This window comes from Drosophila persimilis, unplaced genomic scaffold (assembly GCF_003286085.1).
Source record: "Drosophila persimilis strain 14011-0111.01,24,50 unplaced genomic scaffold, DperRS2 tig00000431-arrow-pilon, whole genome shotgun sequence".
NCBI lineage: Eukaryota > Metazoa > Arthropoda > Insecta > Diptera > Drosophilidae > Drosophila > Drosophila persimilis.
The window spans coordinates 3153552-3171110 of NW_020825312.1; the positions used below are offsets into that span (position 1 = coordinate 3153552).

Consider the following 17559-nt stretch of genomic DNA (forward strand, 5'->3'; position numbering starts at 1 on the left):
CCAGAGCCCAGAGCCCAGGGCCCAGGACAGGGACGGGGACAGGCCTAGACCGACCCATGTAATGCTCGTAAAACGTTTTGTAATCCTATTAATGGCCCTGCAACAGATAATGGGCAAGTGTATTCATAATCCCCGGCAATTTCGTATTCATTAAAAGCCAATAAAAGTGAAAATTATAACGCAGGTTCGTTTTCCCCTTTCTGAACAGGTGAATGCAGGGGGAGGGAGAGGGACAGACGGCCCACTTCATTAATAGCAGGGCAGAGAAGACTGCGTGGGAAGCGCAACTCTGCGAGTAATGAAAGCTAATGAAATAACAATTAATTGAAAAAAGAATGAACGTGTATACTCGTACTAAGAGCCGGGCATCATCAGCCAGGCCAATGCCAGAGTCGCCGCTGGACCTGTAGCTGGAGCTGGAGCTAAACCCGGGGCCAAACACAATTTGTTTTAATTAATTGAAGCCACAACCACAGCTGCCCCACGTTGGAGCTGGTTGGGCCTAGCAGCTTCCCCTGATTTAGACGAATTGCCAGCAATTCTGGTTCAGCAAGGGCTTTGGGAGGGACTTAATGTCTGACTTGGCAGCCAAATCCCTTATACAACATCAGGAGGAACAGTAGCGGGATCGAGAGAAGAAGCCCGAAGGCCCGGGCCCCAATCAAGCGTGAAATGATTGGCAGACCCCTGGCGGCCAGGAGCAGTAGCCCATCAAATATTCACATATGTCGCACAGACCAACTATTAACGTATGGCTATCGATTAAATTTCGCCAGCAGTCCACCAGAGCGTGACAACCAAACGATTTGTGGACGTAGATGGTACCATAAGCATTATTTCTGGCAGCTACTTTCCAGCTCGAGTGTCGAGTCTCGAGTCCCGAGTCCCGAGCCCTGAGACTTGGAGCATTTAAATACGCTGCAGGGTATGGCAAAGCATAATCGATTGGTGTCCGGTTGGCGTTGTTTTCCCAACTGTTGGACGAGTGTGCAGCACGAGGCATCAGCCAGTCGACTCCCAGTCGACGCCACTTTGCCGAAACATGGCTTGCGGCAACCGAAAGTTGAACAGAAAAGTTTGGCAAGCTAAGTTGCGCTTATGCTTATGTTTAGGCGAGTATGTAAATGCTGCCGGGAGGCACTGTATCAGTGTCTTTGTGGGGTTGAGAGACACTCAGTGTCAGTGTGTGTTTTTGTGTGTGTTGTGGGCGCCTGTTAGTGTGTGAACCACAACATGTGTCGTCGGGCGTGAACAAAAGTGCTAAGAAAATTACATTTTGCCCACATGAATGGAAGGATGGGGCGCCTCGAGCGGAGCCCCGGCCTAATGCCTTAATACACTTAAATTTGCTGTAAATCAGAGTGCTTTCAACTAATTTCCAGGTAGTACCCAGGAACCACAAAGCCTCAGGCAATCGACTTAGCCAGGTCTTAAGAATCACAAGTTGCTTGATCCACGAACACACACGCCGACGGGTCGGCAGAGTACTCATACTCGTAAGTAACCCAGTGGTTTTTAATGGAAATTTTAAAAAGTAAACCAGCAAGCGTATCGCCTGCCACTGCCACTGCCACAGCCACAGCCAGAGCCAGAGCCACGTGTGTACGAGTCAGTACTCGTACATATGGATATGAATGGATACGGCCCCCGTTTCCAGTTGCCAGTTCCCAGCTCCCAGCTCCCAGTTTCAGTTACAGTTCCCCCAGCATGTTCCCTGTCTCCTGGGTGCCGTGGCTCACTCCAACTCCATGGCAGGTCCTTATGCAAAATTCACATCAACAACAATCGTACTAAACTTTTTTCGCCATATTCCCATACCCGCACCCGCACCCGTACCCGTAGTCGTATATATTACGCTTTTGTTCCATTTTCATCGAAGAAAGAATGCAGAGAAAAAGCGAAGTAAAAAACGCGCCAATATATCGCAGCGCGAAAATAATGCAATTTGTGTGTGAACTTTTAAACGTAGTTTCTGTGAGTCCTGGGTGTAAGGATACGAGTTTCACCAAACAAATATTTACGTACGGAATCGAGGCAGTCCGGAGTCGGCTGTGAAGCCGGAGAGGAGTCGGGAGCGACCGGAATGTAGCGCCACGAACAGCAGCCAACAACTGAGGAGCCGAGCCAGAAGTGATTCCATTAAACGGAGTCCTGAGAGAGGTTTGGGTCTGTTAACTAACAGAGTGTATATGTAGCTGTTAGCCAACAGACACAGAGCCTAATGCGTTGGCGTTGGCGTTTTCTAGGAGCAGGTCTAATAATATATTAATGAAATCGAAATTACAGCGACGATGTGTTTCTAAGAATCATAATTCATGTAAGTGTATACTCGTACTTACATACATATATCTTAATTTATTTTTAGAACTTCTTTCCTAGCTTTGAAAGTAATTACTTTTCAATTAAAGCCACATTTGAATGGTATAAAATGACTGAAATTACAGAAAAGTAAGGCAGACCAGACCGCAATCAAATTGTCATAATTGATATGAGAAATATTTCTCGCTTATCAAGTATCCGCCCGAGTGCCCCCGACAAATGTGGCCCAATTAATTGGAACTTTAAACAAATGACCACGGAAAACCAACCCCTTGGAAACAGCGGAAGGATGAGGGTTGAGGTCGGTCTTGAGGTTGGGACAGGGACAAGAACAGGGGCAGGGGAAGGGGCAGAGGCAGGGCTAGGCAATGGGCAATGGGCAATGGGCAATGGCTTTTATTGTACGAGTATTTCATCGCATGTCAAATGCATATTTTACCATTAAGCTCCCTTCGTTGCTGCCCTTTCGCTGGATGGCGGGTGGATCGTTATTGTTGGACGCTACTTGGCGCAGTTGTTAACGAAAACGGATTTCGGAAACCCGGAAGACCCGATACGGATGGAACTGCACGGGGAGTGAATACTATTGAGAAGTGGACAGGAGTGTGTCCGGCAAACCCACGAAACGTGGTGGCATCTTCACGTTCACGTTCACATGTTGATGGGAATGGGCCAACACTCTTGCACACAGCTTTTTGTCGCCACTCTTGAATTTGACGTTTTTTACGCTAGTTGGCCCCCCTGCACCCCTTGGTGTCCCCTCTTCCGTCTTTCGCCTTTCGTCTTGACTATTGATTTTTACTTGGAAATAAATTGGTTTCGTTTGTCTGTTCAGTGTAGTTGTTGGGCATTGGCACGCCCCATGCCCCATGCCCCATGCCCCATGCCCTATACCGTTTCCTTGAAATCCTGAAATCCACCGCTGGCCAGATATCCCACTCTTTGTGTTTGTCCAAAAGTTTTCCTTTGCAATTATTGTTTGAAATAATTTTTCATTTTGTCGACTGTGCACTGCCCCTCCTCCTTCTCCGGTTACTCCGATCGCCACGTCGGACCGACACACCATCCGACTATCCGACTGACTATCGCAAATGGCCGGAACTATTGTTATTAATACAGCCAGTGAACGCTTTTTCCATCCACTTCTTTTCGTTTTTCTTTTTCTTTGGAAAGCGGAGTGCGAAAAAAATTGCACATTGAATGAAAAGTGAGCCGGACGGAGCGGAGCGGAGCGGCCATTAAAGTCGTTGGGGGCGGGGGAGGCCCAGAAGTATTTTTAAAGATATTTAATTTCCAGGGAACCATTATTAATAAAACGGTTCCAGCACTCGGCCAGTGCTCGTTCTCAGTTTGTCTTAATTGAAATGCTCGTCTCTTCCGGATAGTGCCACTTGTTCGGGACTGGGTCTGGGTCTGGGTCTGGGTCTGGGTTTGGGTCTGGGGCTGGAGCTGGGGCGGGGCCACTCAGGATCCGCTCCGTGTCATTTTCGAGCACTAGCTCGCATATTTTGGCAGCTACGTGACACATGCCGTGACCATGTTCCGAGGCCCGCAAACAAAGTAATTTTTCCACTTTGTTCGCCGTTGTTCGGGGCTGCTTAAGTATGGACATGTGGCTGTTGGACCCACCCCTGCTCCCGCTCCCGCTCCCTTTCCCAATCCCTTTCCCACTCCCGGCAAATAGAAAGGTAGCCCGAACACTCCATAAATGTATTTACATTGAAATGGCCACAAAAGGGTAGTTCTATCTGTCTATCCTGGGTGTGGGGAGTCGGGAGTCAGGACTCGGGAGCTCGGGAACTCGGGGACTCGGGATTGGGGAACTGGAGCCACACAGGGAGCCGAATGCGCTACAGTTGGTTGAGTTATGGGCAAATAAACGACGAGCGCAGAAGCTAATTTTGTGCATAGTTTATACGCTCTATAAAAATAAATTGCACGGTTACTGAGCTTAGGGTTATTGCCCCATTTATTTGATGCTGTTATATATGGGCCATATCCCCGGGAAGGGCACAGGGCTATCAGGCCATGTTCTTGAAAGGCTTTGTAGTTGTTGCGTGGCTGTTGTGCGGCCGTTGTGTGGATTCCAGCTGATTCGTTATTAAATAATGCACAAAATTGGGACACTATTGGTTTTCACAGATGACAGCTTTTAAATGCAAGTCTGGAATACACTGCTTGTGGGCCCTAAATTGCCGCTGCAAACATCACTTAAAAATCATAATACTCCTGCCCAAAGGGTCTACAAAAGAGGAGCCACATTCTTACAGCGCATTTATAATTAGATTTTAAACAAAATGTAAATGAAAATTATGAATAAAAGTTTTTGATTACACAGCAGCAGCTTTGTGTTGTCGTCAGCAACCCGGAGCCTAAAACACCTGTGTTAAGTGGCGACCGCAGTGGCCACACGGATCCACTGTCACGGGCGGAACCACAGCCCTCACGGGAGAACGAGGTGTTCTGTGCCCTGAAAATTTACATAAATGCTGGCAGTGAAGGGACCGATATAAAAGCCAAAAATCGTGCTGAAATAAGTATCTACACGCGTATCTTAATTTCAGTAAGTCGAATTTTATAGCACCTTGTACATTGCTCGTTACGTTACCGCTCCGTGCCTCCCCAATCCTTTTAATTAACTACTCATATCCGGCGAGGAGCGTGCCTAATTGATATGGGGATATGGGGACTCGTAGCAGTCTACGTCCTGTGTTGCCCCAAATCCACGCTCGCTTCAATGGAGCTATGTGCGTGTCGTATGGGAGGTCTCTGTCAGGGTCTTCTGCCGAGTGTGTGCCTCCAAGTGTCTTAATGAATTTCCATTTCCAGCGACAGGCAGGCACTCATCGAATTCCCGGCGATGAAATCGCAGTCGAAGCAAAAATTAACGTGCCTCATGTCAAATGTTAATGAGAAGCCAGCCACGCTACCATCTCTGCTCCCTTTGCACACTGCCACCAGTCTGTGATTCGAGGTCTTCAATTTGGCAGGGCATGCGTTTGGGAATACTCGTATTCTATGGGTACTTTCGTTTGACTTTCCGCCTCCGAAAATTGTGTGTCTTTGGGCCGCTAATATGCGAGGAAGAGCGGAGACAGCGACACAGCTGAGCACAGAGTGGCGGAAATCTCGGCTCATCCGCTGTAAACATGAATGTTGGTTTATTTCCGACACGGGCAGAAGAAGATTGATTGCGAAGATGCTTGTCGGAGTCGGAGTCGGAGTTGGATGTTAGTCCATAAGGGCTGTTCCATTTTATGCATATTTATCTCGAAAATTCTAACTCCATTGGCTGTCGTACTGAAGCTCTCCTGCAATCCCACTGCTCTGATCGATTTGAACTAAAAACATGTTCAAGCTCAAGAAATTCGAACCACTGTACCATTGTGCTTGGCTCCATTGTATCCGGACGCTGGCTCTGGCGCGCACTCATCCAAAATAGTGCTCATATTAAATATTCAATATTCGGGCTCAAGCCGCACAGTGCTGGGCTTTGTCTCCGGAGTTCGGAGTCCGGACCGAGCGATTTCGGCTGCTGCTGGCTTAGGCCTTTATAAGCGCACTAATTAGGTTTCGCCTTGGCGCGAATTGGATTGGGCAAATCATGGAAATTAACACCAGCTGATGCTTATCGGGGGGGCAGCTTACGCTCGTTTACTTTGATGGAATGTGGGACATGTGGGACATGTGGGGAATACGTTATCCGGGTGACACTTAGGCAAACTTAAGACTACGAGGGGAGACCAGATCTAGATCTGCTGGGCACGCACAGCGCGATCGGCGAGCTCCTCGGGCGTGGGGTGCTCCTGAATGTAGCGGATGGACTGCAGGATGGCTTCTGGGATGGGTGGAGGGGTGGGCAGCAGCTCCGACTGCGGGCGGAAGCCATTCTCGTCGGCCTCATAGGTAACCTGGACGGGAATACCCTCGGGCGAGATGTAGGAGTAGGAGCCGCGGGCTCCAATGCCGCCCTGGCCCTGCTCGCCAAAGGCAATGCCACTGGCCTGCTCTACACTGTAGCCGTACGATCCGTCCGTATCCGCGTTGGACAGGAACTTCGTAATGGTATCATCGTTGATGGGGGCGGCCAGGGCGCATCCCAAAAGTGCGGCAAGGAGCAGCTGTCGGAAGGGAAGGAAGCAAGGAAGTCAATTAAATCGTTCGCTAGTCGGAGGGGAGGCGGTGGCGGAGCCAGACTCTGTTATCCACTTACGAGCTTGTACATGATGTGGCTGGGCTGGGGAATCTGAGGTTACTACTGTGCCACTCGACCGTCCATTTACTATTTATACTGCTCAGATAGACAAAGCTCTCCACAAAGCGTCGGTCGGCACTGCAGACTCCGAGTATTTAAATAAGCCGAGCTGCAGACTGACCCATATTTCGGCGATCAAACAGCTTTTGGCCACACGCTTCGAGCCATTAATGGAAGTGGCGCGAAAAGGTATTGTGAATGCTGCACACTCTTTCAACGTTTTAAGATTGGTATATCAAATGAATCTACCAATTCAACAACATTGGTTGTTTATCATAGACAAAATTACAGAGTTGTCTCCTCCTCAGGGAGGGCTTCTAGCTTCTGGCTCTTAGTTTTCTATTGTAAATGAATCCCAGTTGGAATCCTGTGTGTCTTGACTTCTGATAAAGTGTGCATACCTTGCATACCCTGAAAAGCTAAGATGGAGCTGATGAAACAACCTCAATGCATCAAAATCAAATGGAACGCCCGAAAAAACACAACAATCCGTATCGATATCAGCGACAACAAGCGGAGACACCAACAGCAATAGCAACAATTTGTTAATTTAATCAACACAACAATAATACTCGAATTTAAAGTTGCAACATTTCTCATCCGAGTCCGAGTCCAAGTCCGAGTCTGAGACGCGAAGCGCCATCGATAATTTGCATAATACAGATACGAGTATGCAATGGCAGTAAAAAAGAAAAGCGCGCCTTTATGAACTTTAAATTGAATTTCCCCAACATTTTGTTTAAAGGGAAACCTCAGCAGAGAGACACTCGAACCGAGATGCATGCTGGCTGGCTGGCAGCTGGGACCCGAAGGGAACTGGTCGCTCAAGGCCCGGCCATATGCTGGGTCTGGAGCTGAAGCTGGAGCCGGAGCCGGAGCTGGAGCAGAGGCATTCATAGTATAAACAACAATATTAAATTGTATTTTTCTTTTATTACATTATTATTATCTCTGGCAATAAATGTCAACGTCAGCCGAGCCGACAACGGACACGGACACGGACACAGACACGGACACGCAGGCGAGCGGCCCAGCAGCATGTTGATGTTCATGTTCATGTGGATGTGGATGTGGATGTGGATGTATGTGGGGTCTATACTACGTAAACATATATACAATTTGTGTGTGTGTGTGGAGTGAATGTGCTTCGAGGATGTAGTTCAGCTGATGTTCTTTCTGGTGCTGGTGATGGTGCTGGTATTGGTGTTGGTATTGGATGCTGGTACTGTTTGCTGGATGCTGGTGCTGTTTGCTGGATGCTTTGACTATGCAAACAGACATGACATGACATCTCGCACACACACACACACACACACACTTTAGAGCCAACCGATGGACAAGATGAATGGGAGCACAGGGCTGGGCCCGAGCTGGGGGCGAGAATAACTTAAATCTTCCTCTCGTAGGGAAGACCAGAAGCTGCTGCCGGCGCTGAGGCCGGAGCTAGCAGAGAGCCCACTGGCAGCTGTTGCGACTGTCCCTGCTGCAGATACTGTTTGCCCTGCTCGGCGCCATGACCATGGCCGTGACCGTGTTGGTCGTGTTGGTCGTGGTGCTCGTACTCCTCGTTCTCCTCTGGGTGGTTGCGGATCCACTCCAGCGACTTGAGAATGGCCTCCGGGATGGGTGGTGGCGTGGGCAGGTGCTCGCCCTGCGGCTGAAAGCCATTCTCGTCGGCCGTATAGGTCAGCTGGATGAGCTGGCCCTCGGGGCTGTAGTACTGAGAGGAGCCCGAGGCGTAGTAGCCGCCCACTCCCTGCTCCTGCTGGGCAATGCCGTTGGTCGTCTCGAACTGGTAGTTGTAGCTGCCATCCTCCTGCTTCAGCTCGTTGACAAAGCTGCGGATCTCGGCGTGGGCATCGGCCGAGTCCGAGGGGAGGGCCAGCACTCGCACTCCGGCCATCAGGACGGATGCTGCAGCAACAAGAACGACAACGTGCTGCCAGAGCAAAATGATGATGGGTTAAGTGTACTCCGGAGGATGAAGGATATTCTCTTGACTTACGATCTTCGACATTTTCGCCTGGCTTAGGTTGAGATTTGGTTTATGGTTTATTGTTGTTTTAACCCTAAGAGCTAAGCTATGTTTGATGCCTCGGTGCCCTCGACCTGCCGCTTATATAGCCTGGAAATGGTAAATCCGATTTTATCTGCCACGAAAGTGAGGAAAGTGAGGAAAGTGAGTGTGTGCAACCATTAGAGATGATATGATGATGATGATGGGGTTCCATCAACACATCTCAGAGCCAGCTATACACTCTGTTCACTTTTGGAGTTTTTAGCCGAGAGCCAGCAACGGTTGCAACGCCAATTATCTCTGCTCGGATCGGCTCTAGGTGGCTGGGCAAAGGCAATCAGCCACCATTTCCATTTTGATTTTCATGAATGCCTCGCTGAGTGAAAACGAAACCAACAACTCTGACCTGTCCGGATGACCCGTCCACTGCTGGTCCACTGCTGGTCCACTGCGGTTCAAGAAACTCTTTCGACTGCTCTCCGCTGCCGGCACTTGAGTAATTAAGTGTTTGAGTTAATTCATTAATTATCTATGAATAACTACGCTGTATATCTGCTTCTGCATCGGTATCTGTATATGTTTCTGGCATACATATACCCCATACATGTAACACGAGCTGCGGGATGAGCCACTCGCTTCGCATTTACGAACTCCGTAATGTGTTCCGAGGTTCCCAAACATTTATTATGCTATAGAGCGTGGCACAATAGGAGCGGATCGAGATAAGTGGCTGCAATAATGAGATATGGACTCCCTCCCTATGGACTATGCGAGTGGATGTGGGTGGGTGCGAGAGGCGTGAAATGTCTGATGGAACATCTACCCTCGAGCAAATTGTTGCTAATTTCCAACCGACCGCCGCTTCACTTCCCTCAAATTCGAGTTCATTGAACAGGTATGCCCACAGACAAAGCTCATTTCAATTTCAGTTTCAGTTCGAGGAAAATGCCATGCTAATTCTGCCATCTTTGGATTGGGATATGTAGGTCATGGATACAAATCTGCCGTGATGTCTGCCGAAGGATTTCTATTTCGGGCATTCTGCAAGCGAGTTTCGAATCGCAACTGAATCAATTCGATAAATTAATTCAATTGCAAACTGACTTTAATTTATATTCGACGATGCAAGGATAATGACAAAAACACTTCTAGACTAAATGCCAATCATTATTTCCACATAAGAAATCAATTTTAGTGCCTCTCTTAACTAGATTCCTATTCCTTTTAGAGACTTTGAATGAATGTCTCGTCGCAGTGCTATTCGATCGGCCAGCAATAAATGCAAATCCGAATGAGGCGCCCATAAAACATAATTTGCTCGAAGCTGCTTTGAATTGTTCAAAGCTTTTATTGCATTGCCCACGAGTCAAATCAATTAGTATTACCATGCCATCGCAAATGAATGGCCAAAGATCTGAAACAGTGGAGATAGCCCCGATTGGAGGGCGGGACGGACTTGAAACATGCAAATTGAATCAAGTTTGGATTAAAAATCCATCAGCTGCGAAGATTGGCCAAACCAGAAATGAATGCACGTGTGCGACGCTGTACATACATAAATTAAATGATGGAGTCGAAGTAATTGAGTTATTCAATAAAGCCCTGTGCTAATTTAAATTGGGCCTGCAAGTGCGGCTGGCTAAAATCCCCGGACGGACAGACAAACCGAACCGAACTGAATCGAAATGAAAGTTGCAACTACTGGTACAAACAATTAGTGAACACACATTTCGTCTCTATCAATCGAAGGTCGTGGCCGAAAGATTTTCGAAAGTCGTTGACTTTGTTTCGTCGTCTATCAATAAAACCCCCCAAGGGACCGACCTTCCACGCCCAACGCCAACGCCAACGCCACCGCCAAGCCCAAGCCCAACGCTCTCTGGTTGAGATCTGAGACGATTACATCGGGAGCTGCCTGTGTATGGGAACACGAGACGAGACGAGATGACTAACTAATGAATGGAGCTCCATAAATAGACCATAAACGTGGCCAACGAGTCTGCAGACGCGGTCTGCAAAGGGAAATCCACTTTTACGTCTGCGGAAAAAGGGCGAGATGTTGACAATATTTTAATTAATTAAATTTGCCAAATGTCTTAGTTGAGCGAATGCGAATGTAGAGCAGTAACTAAAATTCAAATGGCAATCGCTGACCTGCCCGAATCTCTGGCGACAGTGAAGCCTGTCTGCGCGTGGTCGTATAATACATACAAAGACCTGAAGGCGGATATCTGAAGGTATCTGCTCTGTTGGTACGCCTGGGTGACCTTCAGCTTCAGCGGGACTGAACCGGACTGGACGGCAATTGTCGCTGCCACCGAATGTGGGTCAATTAATGTGGAGCAGGTGAGCGTGAGGAGCCTGGACGTCCCGTCCAAAGGGTCGGCTCGGCTCGCCTCTTCCTCTTCAACGCACTCTTCAGCAAGTACTCTTTTCGCTTGTCCCTTGTCCAGGTTAATGCGCGTGAAGATGGATTGATGCCCTAATGGATGCAGGAGGCGGATGGGACGAGGAAGGTCGTGAGGCAGGGGCAGTGGCAGTGCCAGTGCCAGTGCCAGAGGCAGAGGCGGGCGGTTTACTAAGTACAGCGGAAGCGGCTTAAGGCGCAAGGAAATGCCATCGAAACGTAACAACTTTTGCTTTCATTTAAAGCCGCCCAAGCGGCAGGCACCGGACAATTGTGCCGGGCGACCAACAAAAAAAAACCGAATTGCCGCACAGCCGGTTTCGAGCACAAAGCCAAAAGTAACACCGAAAAGGCCAACAAAACAGAGAGCAGAAAAAAGCAGATAATTCCGATGCTCCTGCTGCTGATGCTGCTGATGTCGATGCCGATGCTGCCAGCACATTCACTTTCCTTCAGGCCATGTCCCAGTGCCAGTGCCAGTTCCATTTTCAGTCCCAGCTCCAATCTGGGTATGGGTCCCAGCCTGTTGCCAACCAACCCATGTATTTATAAAATGCGAACACAAATCTTATAAGCGAAACAGCATGCGCTCTTCTCTTGTTGCTGTCGATGATTTTGTGTCTGCCTTTTGGGCGCATTACTTAGTGATGGAAAGGCTGGCATACACACGGCAGCCACCGTCCAACGGAAGTGCCTCAACAGGAGCTTTGACGAGAGCTTAACGAAAAAAGGTTGAAAATTGGATCATTCATTCCACAACACTCTGAACTTCAGATACAAGTTCGAAGAAAGAAAACAAAAGAGTTTAATGGAGTGATGATATGTTGCCAAGTAATAAGATTAGGATTAACCTTGAATAGAGAAAATCACATATTTTAATGTATTAGGAACTTAAATTTTAATCCATTTTGTATGAACAATAAAAAAGGACATCTATGTATAATTATTATTATTATGACTGCAATCAACGAAAGGATCACGTTGATGGTCATTCGAACCTCTGTGGAAACTAGCATTTTTATAATTTAAATGCAGGATAAGGTAGGATTCTTAGAGGCCATAGCATAGAGATGGAACCTTCCTAGTTTATATTTACATTCACTAGTTATTCGTCCTATTTTTGAGTGTAGTCAGAAACTCCATACATCCTGAGCTACGTGAGCCATGCGAGTCACGTGAGGCACGCCAACGGTGCCACATCTCGAGTTTTCCTATCAAAACTTAATACAAACTTGCCCGCTCCCCTCGCCTCGTAAAATGCCTTAGTTTCGGACATCATCAGCCAGTGCTCCAATGTCGGCCGTGGCAAGGTCGTTCGTCTGCTGCAAAGTTGAGGTTGCGGCGAGGCAGGTTATGGCTGAGGGGACCTTTGGTTGCGCTTCTTCTTCGTGGCGCCTTCCCTTTTCAGTTTTGGGGTGCCACGGATGATTTTGTAATAAATGAATGCGTTGACCTACCATGTGAGATTCTTAATCGATTCTTCCGATTCGCCAAACGATTTATTATAAAGTTTCGCATATGATTTTAGAGAAAGGTCTTGCGGGTTTCCCTGCTACATTAATAAATGACCGGTCCCTGAACCTAGACAGCTGGGACATTTGTTCAAGGACTAAACCTAAACCAATCTCCTCTCCACTTTTAAACAATTTGTCTGCTCGCGCACGAAAGCATTTTAAATCGAACGAAATCGAAATGCAATATTTGGCCAACTCCGCTATAAATTGTGCTAAGTGCCCCACAAAAGCCAACTATTCAGTTCGGGAAGGTGCTAATGAAATGTTATCCCCTACACAGCCGCAACCACAGAACTCGGAATTGATTAACCGGCGAAAAGTCGACAGCAGCTGAAACCAAAGGAAGCACCGAAATTTATGAGCGCTCTGCCAAAAACCAATCACCAAAAAGATATGTAGCGACGGAAGAGAAGAGTCGGACCTGGCTCTGGCTCTTGGTCTGGCTCTTGGTCTGGGTCTGGGTCCGGGTCGGGGTATGGCTGGGAGGGCAGTTCATGTTCAATGCTGAAAATTATAAAAGTTGTTGTTGCCGTAGGTCGCCGAGTGCCAGCTTTGAGGTGCGTTGCCAGGCCCGAAATCATTGGCGTGCCAAAACGCTATAAATGCGCCGCCAGACCAATTCAGTCCCATTCATTCTCGTTGCGAGTTCCAAGTGACAACAAGTCAGCCAGTCAGCCAGTTCAGTCCCACCACATCCAAAATGAACAAATTCGTAAGTGGAGCTCCAAAGTGGAGGAGCGTCAGAGGCCATCGCCATCCTAACCACCTCTCTTGCTACCAGCTCATCCTAATCGTTGCCACTCTGGCCCTTGCCTGCGCCCAAGCACGTCCAGACGCCTACGACGCGGCTGCCGAGACCCGGGAGTACAAGAGCGACCTGAAGGAGGACGGCAGCTACAACTACCAGTACCAGACCTCCAACGGCATTGCCGGCCAGGAGTCGGGAGTTGGCGGATACTATGCCAGCGGCTCCTCCGCATACTACGCCCCCGACGGCCAGCTGGTCCAGCTGACCTACACGGCCGATGAGAACGGCTACCACCCCGTCGGTGCCCATCTCCCCACGCCTCCCCCAATCCCCGCTGCCATCCTGAAGTCCCTCGAATACATTCGCACGCATCCCCACCAGGAGCAGCGTCAGGGCCAGGGACGCTTCTAAGTGAAGTCCAATCTCGACTGGCGTGGAGAGTGCCAGCGAGGAAATGTTGTATGTACGTTATTCGAGTTAGGTTTAGGACATTTGAAAATAAATATCGCTTGAGATAGCAAACACTTCCATATGGTAATCATTAACCATTTTATATCCTAAAATATCTAATATCTAGACGTTCATACCACATTTAACAGACTCTACTCGACTCGACTGTTCCTTGTAATGTACAAAATGTACAAAATGTACAAGGTCGTTGTCAAAATTAAAAAATAGGCTTACAAATTAGCTGAAATTTGAAAAAATAGCATCAAATCAGTCAACCAGAGTTGACTGTGGCACGATATATCGATATACAGAGACGCCGAATTTGAATCAGTACGATTGCTCAATGGAGTATGCTGCGCAATAATCGTTCTTTGTGGGCATTCCTATAGCTTGCAGCAGAAACGCCTGGACTATGTTGCCTCAATGGCAAAGTGAAACTGAAAACTACAGACTCTGCCGCCTGAGCCATTGCTTTCATTATTACATCAGAGTCGAAGCATTTTGTTGGCAAATATCCAATCATACAATACATTTTTGCAATTGACTTCATTCGGTATTGAAAAACAGACTAAGCATTCAGGGCACAGGAACAGAGAAGGATCGAGACCAATAGACCGATGAAAAGCCCCTTCTGTTTAATTAGTTCCACGACTTAAGGTAAGTGGCGGAAAATATTACTGATTGTCAATTCTTCTTGTAGATCCGTGCCATCTTTCCTCTGAACTTCAAAAAGCCCCCCGTTATTTTTGGAATATTGAAATACCCCCTTGGTTTACAATAGGTTAATCGTTCTCCGTCAAGGATTGGAGATCATATTCCTCGATGTTGATATTCCGTGGAATATTACTAGCTAGATAGATCTTTCAGCCCTGCTCACATAATTTTATTCAATTAATGAACTTAATTTCTATTTAATTGGCTTATTTGCTTTTATTGGATTTTGGCTAAAACAAGGTTTAAGCAAAAAAGTTCAACAAAAAAACAGTCGCAATATTGTCGCGTCAATGCTGCTTTCAACCGAAGTATGGGTATTTGTATACCCAATTTCGATCATTTTATATAAAGATACTGTTTTCCAAACTGTTTTTAAACGTAATTAATAAAGAAATTTTCTCAAATTGATATGTCTTAGACTTGATTAGATTTGATTAGTTTCCTGTATACATACATATATATTCTGATCCCGAAACTCATTCTTGCTCTCTGTAAGTAGACCACTAATTGCCAAATATCGTTTAAATTTCTTTAAAACAGAGACTGAATAGTTTTTGCATTAATTAGAGCCTGGGATGACAAACATTGCGGCTATTCTATAATATCCTTTTACCTAGAGTAGAATGCTGCCCATGTTGCGGGAAATGCTGCTCGTTTTCAAACTGAGGCGCCAAACAGAAATTGTTTGAAAGTGAATAAGCGAAAGGCAATCCATTGAAATAAATGATGCACGGAAGCACGGTTTGAGATAGCGAAAATTCAAAAATCTTCGTATGGAAGTTTCTATACCCCTTGTTCTTAAATATACCTTTAAAAATATGAAGATACTGTTTAAAGACTCAAGACTCAACGGTGGACTGTCATCAAAGAAATCAACAGATTTGGGCTTGGGCTGAGTGTAGTCAATCTCATTGATCTGCTTGGGCGTGTCCTGTTTGGGTGCTTGAGCCACTGGCTACAGTCGTTGTTCATGTCACTACTCCCGCCACTTTAAATTATCTGGCCGCTTATTTTGACGCTCTCCGCTGACAGTGATCCTCTCCAGTACACAAATCTCCCCAAAGCAGCAATGCGAGATCACCTGCGAGATGTGCATGGAAGCAAGGGTTTTTCTGTAGAGAGGGAAGAGGAGGTAACACGTGTCCAGAGGAGTCCAATATGGTTGTTTACTTGTTCTTTCCATTGATGTCTATAACTTCTGCGAGTTCACCCAATAAGCTAAAAGAGGAAACGTTTTAGAACACAGCTCAATAGAGAGAGAGAGAGCCTCACCTGGGCACGGATATTCTTGCCGGACACCGGCAGCGACACATTCAGGCAGTCTAGCGTAGCTGGGGGGATACAGGGCACGTCCTTGGCGACATCCGCGTGATTGGCCAGGGCAGCGCTGGCTCCACCGAAGCCAGGCAAAACATTGACTGATCGGTTGGCTTTAGGACGATGGTGTTGCCGGTAGCCAGTGTGGTTCCCAGTTTCCAGGCCAGTTTCAGCGATGGTGTGCTCTGTGGTCGGATTAATGGTTTGAAATGTTTTGCCCGATTTGCTCTTGTGCCACTTACTTGTTGATGAACAGTCCGTGTAGAGCACCTCCGGGGTGGTCTGGGGGCTGAGGCAGAGCGGAGAGTGGGCCACAGCTTCAACAGGGCGCCGCCGGTCTTTTTGGCTTCGCAACTGCAGACTCTGTGGCTCGACTTTAACTGTAAATGCGAAGAATGTGGAAAGCACGGAATAGCCGTGGAACAGCGGTTGTTTTTGGGAGTGCCCTGTGACATCAGGACTTACTATCATTTGAAGCCACTGTAGGCAGACGCACAAGGCACTTTTGCTCATACAACAGTAGCATAAACAAACGAGTACCGTTCCAATTGCTCAATTCTTTATTCCGTCGAATATTACTAGCTATATTGAACATTTAGCTATGCCCACATAGTTTTATACGATTGATGAATCATTTTTCTACTTAACTGACTTATTCTAAGTACTTGCTTTTATTGGATTTTGCGTAAAAAAGGTGTTAGCGAAAATGGTCAAACAAATGAAACGTAATAAAACGTAAGAGAAAAATCGTTCCAATTGTTCAATTTCTTTATTCCGTGGAATAATGCTGCCTAACTAAAACATTTATCTTTGCCCACATAAATTTAGGCCGTTGATGAATAAATGTTCTACCTGATTGACTACTTTTAAGTACTCTCTTTTATTGTATAGTGTAGAAAACAAGGTTTAAGCAAAAAATGACAACAAAAAAACAGTAGCAACGTAAGTGAGTATGGAATGTAACGTAAGGGAGTATGAAATGTCACGTCAACCGGTGTTTGGTCACAGGTATACCCTATTTCGTTGATATTTATGAAGACACTGTTTTTCCAAGCTGTTTAAAACCGCAATTAATATAGAAATGATCTCGGATTGTTATGTTTTGGACATATTAATACATATTATTAGGGTTTTGTAAATATATCTCGATCTCGATACCCATTCTTGGTTTCTGTATGAAGACCAAAACCTTCAAAATATCGTTGAAATACCTTTAAAACAGAAACTGACTAATTTTGGCCTTTATTGGAGCATTAGATGACAAACATTCTCTCAGTTCTATAACATCCATTTCCCCAGGGTATGCAAAATGTTGCTCGATCCCCGTGATGTTGTGGGACAGTGCTGCTCGACATCACGGCACATGAGTCTGGCCCATACAAATTGAATGTTGCCAGCAGCATAACACGTAAGAAAACGTAAGTAAAACGTAACTAAATCAAATTGAGATGGCAGTGCTTCGATGAATGTTTATCGATGTTTTTGCCGATGCTTACCGATGTTTTCCGGTGTTTTTGCGGTTTAATTTCAAATCATTGCGCATTTGTCGTCTGTAAGCAGCAAACACAAACAAGTTTAATTCTTCCTTTGTTGAATATTCGTTTTATAACCAAATGGGAAAGTTTTGAAACGTCGGTCATACATCGATGCATCGAAGAATCAATCCGATGTGTCAATCCAACATCGATGTTTGATTTTGACAACATCGATGGACATCGACATCGATGTTTTCATTCAAACTTACGTCGTTGGCGAAGCTGCGGCTCTGGCCGGTGTGACCGCGGATTTATTGATAAAATATACCGTCCGGCCCTCAGA

The 17559-nt window shown here is 46.6% G+C and overlaps 3 protein-coding genes across 3 annotated transcripts; 1 reads left to right on the forward strand and 2 right to left on the reverse strand.

Annotated features, from left to right (window-relative positions):
* Positions 1–6068: 6068 nt before the first annotated feature.
* Positions 6069–6544, reverse strand: LOC6595950 (pupal cuticle protein Edg-78E). Its single transcript, XM_002021042.1, has 2 exons — positions 6533–6544; positions 6069–6440 (listed from the first exon to the last, which is right to left on the reverse strand). Exons 1-2 carry the CDS (start codon positions 6542–6544, stop codon positions 6069–6071), a joined length of 384 nt encoding a protein of 127 aa, XP_002021078.1.
* A 1417-nt stretch (positions 6545–7961) lies between these two features.
* Positions 7962–8591, reverse strand: LOC6595949 (pupal cuticle protein Edg-78E). Its single transcript, XM_026989833.1, has 2 exons — positions 8580–8591; positions 7962–8513 (listed from the first exon to the last, which is right to left on the reverse strand). Exons 1-2 carry the CDS (start codon positions 8589–8591, stop codon positions 7962–7964), a joined length of 564 nt encoding a protein of 187 aa, XP_026845634.1.
* A 4621-nt stretch (positions 8592–13212) lies between these two features.
* LOC6595948 (pupal cuticle protein Edg-78E) lies at positions 13213–13671 on the forward strand. The gene is made up of 2 exons (XM_002021040.1): positions 13213–13224; positions 13294–13671. Exons 1-2 carry the CDS (start codon positions 13213–13215, stop codon positions 13669–13671), a joined length of 390 nt encoding a protein of 129 aa, XP_002021076.1.
* Positions 13672–17559: the final 3888 nt, after the last annotated feature.